General features: G+C 48.8%; 1 protein-coding gene across 1 annotated transcript; it reads right to left on the bottom strand.

The window, feature by feature from the left end:
- Nucleotides 1–217: 217 nt before the first annotated feature.
- TMEM211 (transmembrane protein 211) lies at nucleotides 218–3,956 on the bottom strand. Its single transcript, XM_044241090.1, has 3 exons — nucleotides 3,756–3,956; nucleotides 2,820–2,958; nucleotides 218–591 (listed from the first exon to the last, which is right to left on the bottom strand). Exons 1-3 carry the CDS (start codon nucleotides 3,954–3,956, stop codon nucleotides 329–331), a joined length of 603 nt encoding a protein of 200 aa, XP_044097025.1. The 3' UTR covers nucleotides 218–328.
- Between the last annotated feature and the right edge of the window lie 765 nt (nucleotides 3,957–4,721).

The following is a 4,721-nucleotide window of genomic DNA, read 5'->3' as shown; positions in this document are numbered from 1 at the left end:
AGTTCTCCTGAGCGGTCCTGGGAGGTAGGGATTATAATAATAAGCTCAACTTGATTGAATACAATAGACCTTAACGTGGTGCTAAGTGCTTTATTTACACAGAGCATCTCAAGTTAATTCCCATAACGACTCTATGAAGGAGGCATTATCTTACACACACACCCCTCCTCCCCCTCCCATTTTATGGCTTCCATGGTGGTCCAGAGAGGTGAAGTGATTTGCCTGAGGTCACACAGCACAGAAGCTGCAGAGGTGACATTTGAATGTGGATTTATAGAGATTTCATACCACTGTGAAGTGGACCCTTTTTGCTTCTCCTGGGATATTTTTATTTGCTCATTTCTGGCATGAGGATGATTTTCTCAGTATCACCCGAGAAGAGGATGATCTTTCCCTGGACCTTGGTCATTCGGGGCCGTCCAATCATGGGCAGGAAGCTGGCTAGGACTGCACTGAGGATGGCAGTCACATAGCCCCAGCCCAGCTGGCACTGCCCACCATGGTACACAGAGGAGGCTCCACAAGCTTCCTTGGCGAATGGGGAGGCCAGGCTGATGGGAAAAACCAGCAGGCCCACAGTGATAGAGGTGGCTGGAGAGAGCAAGAAGGAACACAGTGTGTCAGTCAAGGGGCTCTGGGCTACCCTCATCCCAGGACTCACTGATCCACCCTCCTATCTACCCACCCGTACATCAACCCATTCACTTACATACTGACTTATCACCTATCCTTTTAGTCCATCACTCAGCTAGTCCTCCACCCAGCTGTCCATCTACTCACCCATCCATTCAACAATATTCTAACCCTCCCATCTCTTCATCCCCCATCCATCTGCCCCCATCTGCCCATCTGCCCACTTAGTCACGTGTACCCCACCATCTATCCATCCATCTACCCACCCATCCATCTACCCACCAACCATCCCACTACCCATCTACCCACTCAACCACCTAACCATCTATCCACCCACCCAACCATCTCTGTCCACCTACCCATCCATACATCCATCCATCTACCCATCCACCCACCCAACCATCTGTCTACCCACCTATCCATCCACTCACCCAACCATTCATTTGTCCACCCATCCATCCACACACCCAACCATCCATCTATCCATTCATTCACCCATCCATCCATTCACCCAACCATTAGTCATCCACTAATATATCCATAGATCCATCCATCAGTTCACCTACTTACCTATCCACTCTCTCATTCATTCATTCACCAACCCACCTTTCAGTGCATGCTTTCATTCATCACAACTGTTACAGGTGCTCTGGTGGGCACTAATGACACTAAAGAAATAAACTATACACCTCCTCACCTTTAAGGCACTCTCAGTGCAGAAGAATCACATAACCCTAGCTCCTCTTGATGCTCTTCAGCCACATTGGTCTGCTTATAGTTCTGTGACCCTGCCTTGCTCCCTTGTCTCTAAGCTTTTGCCCCCAGTGTTCCCATTACTGAAGTTCCCTTCTCTATTTGACCAATTCCCACCTGTACTTCCAGACTCAGATACTCCTGTAGGAAGCCTTCACTAACATCCTCTATCCTCCTGGGATTTGTCCTTGTATCTTATACTCATCCCTATCTTATCAAATACCCACTGAGTTGTAACTACCTGATGCACCCTGCCCCCACCAGACACTGCACAAGCCTAGGACAAGGACTATATATAGCTCCATCCATTGATCCAACAAATAAGTAGTGAGCATCTATTATGTGCAAAGGCACTGTGCCAGGTGCTGGCAATGTCAAGGCAGACATGTCCTTGCCCTCAAGGAACTGATGTTGTAGTGGAGAGAGATGAACAATGATCAAGCAGGCAGATAAGTCTTAAGTGCTGTGAAAAATGCAGAACAAGGTGAGAGGTAGGAGAATCTCAGGAGAGGGGAGCTCCGTTACCTAGAGGTTATGGATGATCTCACTGAAGCAGTGCTATTTGAGCAAAATAGAGGAGCAAGGCATGTAAGATCTGAGAAAAGAGAATCCCAGGCAGAGCAGACAAATGTGGTGCATGATGGAATGGAAAGCAAGCCATGTGGCTGGAGCAGGTTGAGCCTGGCAGAAGGGGTAAGAGGTGAGACTGGTGAGGGAGTGAGGGTTTCATCAGGCAGAGCCTCAGCCATGACAAGAAGCGTGGATTTTACTTTGAGTGTAACAGGAAGTCACTAGAGGCTAGATAAACCAGTTTGAGTGGCCTGATCTAATTTCAGTTTTGACAGGACCTGTTTGGCCAGCGTGGCAGACAGACTCTAGGAGTCAAAGGTGGCAGCAGAGAGACATGTGAGGTGATTGTCACTCTAATCCAAGTGAGGGGGGATGGGAGATTATTTGCATGAGGGTTGCAGTCAAGCCCTCGGCTATACCATCCAGAGCCTAGGTGGGACTTAGAGAAAAGCATCCCTCCTGGGGAGTTGCAGCCCTGCCATTTCACAGCTTAGTAAGTGGAGCATAGCCTAGATTTCAGCATCTCTCAGCCCTCAGCTGGCTCCTTTGTGCAGTGCACAACCTGCTCAGCTGTGTATGGTGGTCCCGGTAAAGATGATACAAAGTGTTTGAGTGAGAGAGAAACAAAGGGGTACAGACTGTTAGAACTGGGTTTAGCTAAGGGCAGGAGAGAGTGATGTTAAGTATACCACTCCCTCCCCACCATTTCTGGCTTGCTAAAGGACCAGAAAGTCTTCAATCCTAGGATTTATCTCTGAGATTCAACATGGAGCAGACTCTGCTCACAGGTTTACTCATTCTTTCCTTCCTTCATTCATTCTACAAACATGTTTGGAATGGTTACTATGTGACAGTGGATTTACCTGCAACTGCCTGCACCCCTGGCATTGGGCCACTTCCCCTTCTGAGACACAGCCCTTTGGGGGCCAGGGCCCAAGATAGGAGGAGAACTGCATTAAAGGCCAACAAGAGCCATCCTCCAAGGAGAATTGCAGCTGAGACCTGCCAGGAAGAAAGAGAAGGGTGGGTTTTGAATGGGGCGGGTGTGGAGGGGGTATGTCTCTCTGTTTACTGGCCAGCTACTGAGTCCTCAAAACCCCAAGAGGTCTGTGCTATCATTAACCCCATTTTACATGTACACAAACTGAGGCCCAAGGAGGTAGAGTCATTTGCCTCAGGACACACAGCTAATTAAGTGGCAAAGCCAGAATTAATACCCAAATTTACAACCACCATACCCCACCTTTATGAGTACCTGCTATGTGGCGGGATCACCAGGAGAGGCACCTTTGTAATCATGGGTTTCAGAGGCTATATAATCTTCCTTATTTACTCCCAGTGTTGGCCTGGGAGTCCTGACCCCTTGTCCACATTGTTGAAATTAGTGATGCTCATTGTAACAGACTTTTAACACTGTATCTGTGGTTTTCAAACTTAGCGGCGCACAGAGGGTGGCCAGGTAGGTGTATGCAGATTGTACACTGTACAACACTTGCAGATGCCTTGGGATCATCCTGGATTTGTATATTCATTACAGTTCTTGTCCAGCAGATGGCAGTACATCGTCCTGAAGAAGGGGGACCTTTTCTTAATCTGTACTAAGGTGCTAAATGGACTTGGAACTGCCTTCAGAATCTGCCTGTTTGCTAAAATGCAGATCGCTGGACAGCACCGCACACCTACACACTCAGAGGCTCAGTGTGGGTTAGGTGGGGGGGAACCAGAACTTGGCCTCCCACACCCCTGTCCCGGCTCTGGTGGATTTGATAGCACCCCTGAGGTCCCCGCCCTGGTCTTACCTTCCAGGCAAAGTCAGGAATATCGTCCAGGGACCTGAAGGTCCCACAGCTCTGGTTCCAGCTCTCACCCCGAGGCCAGGAGCAGTAGGTAAGGATGCCAAAGGAGAAGGTGTGGGACTGGAACCAGGCAGGAGAGATGAGGCTAAGGGCCGAGATGCAAGCTAAGGAGAGTCCCAGGGCTGCCCAGACTCTGCCCGCCATCAGGGACCTTTAATGACCTAGAGGTCGACAGGCAAGATGAGGGGTGGAGGCTGCTGGGAAGGAGAGGAACGGGAGCTGGTGAAGGTGTCCCCCAGTCAAAGACCTGATCCCCAGCCTCCTTTCCACCTGGTGATGCAGAGGGAAGTCGTCATATCTGGGGAGGGGGTGGGGCTTTGCTCTAATAAGTTCAGGAAGTATGACAACCCCAAATTGTAGAATAAATATGATTAAATAGAACTTTGAACACTTCCACTCTGCATGGAACATCATCATTACTGGTCCAGGCAAGGCCTGTCCCATATTTCCTTCCTCCCTTCATTTGCTCATTCATTCATTCCTCCGCCCCTCAAGTATTGCACTGTCCAAAAGGGCTGCTTCTCCCCAGAAGGGGCACCATTTTCTAAATTTCACACAGATGCTGTGTTTCCAGCAGCCACCCTACCCATTAGCTCACTTCTCCCAATCACCGACCAATGTAATTATTTAATTGTATCTTTTTGTGTGGATGTTATTTTTGTGAAATGGGTATTGTTCCATATGTGTGTATTTGTTTAAAAAGATTTATTTATTTTATCTGAGAGAGAAAGAGAGAGAGTGAGAGAGAGCATGAGCAAGAAGGAAAGGGAGAAGCAGGCTCCCCGCCGAGCAAGGAGTCCGACATGGGACTGGATTCCAAGATCCTGGGATCACGACCTGAGCTGAAGGCAGACGCCCAACCAACTGAGCCACCCAGGCACCTCAGTGTGTATTTTTAATTTATGTAAT

This window comes from Neovison vison, chromosome 3 (assembly GCF_020171115.1).
Source record: "Neovison vison isolate M4711 chromosome 3, ASM_NN_V1, whole genome shotgun sequence".
Classification (NCBI taxonomy): domain Eukaryota; kingdom Metazoa; phylum Chordata; class Mammalia; order Carnivora; family Mustelidae; genus Neogale; species Neogale vison.
Note: the sequence above shows the minus strand (reverse complement) of the source record. Positions and strands in the feature narration are given on the sequence as shown.

Bases quoted from the DNA above. Each gene is read 5' to 3' on its own strand.
- TMEM211 (XM_044241090.1), bottom strand. From the start codon at position 3,956: ATGGCGGGCAGAGTCTGGGCAGCCCTGGGACTCTCCTTAGCTTGCATC. The intron at 2,959-3,755 runs GTAAGACCAGGG...TCTTCCTGGCAG, and splicing joins TTCCTGACTTTGCCTGGAAG to GTCTCAGCTGCAATTCTCCT. The intron at 592-2,819 runs GTAAATCCACTG...TGCTCTCTCCAG, and splicing joins AGGGGTGCAGGCAGTTGCAG to CCACCTCTATCACTGTGGGC.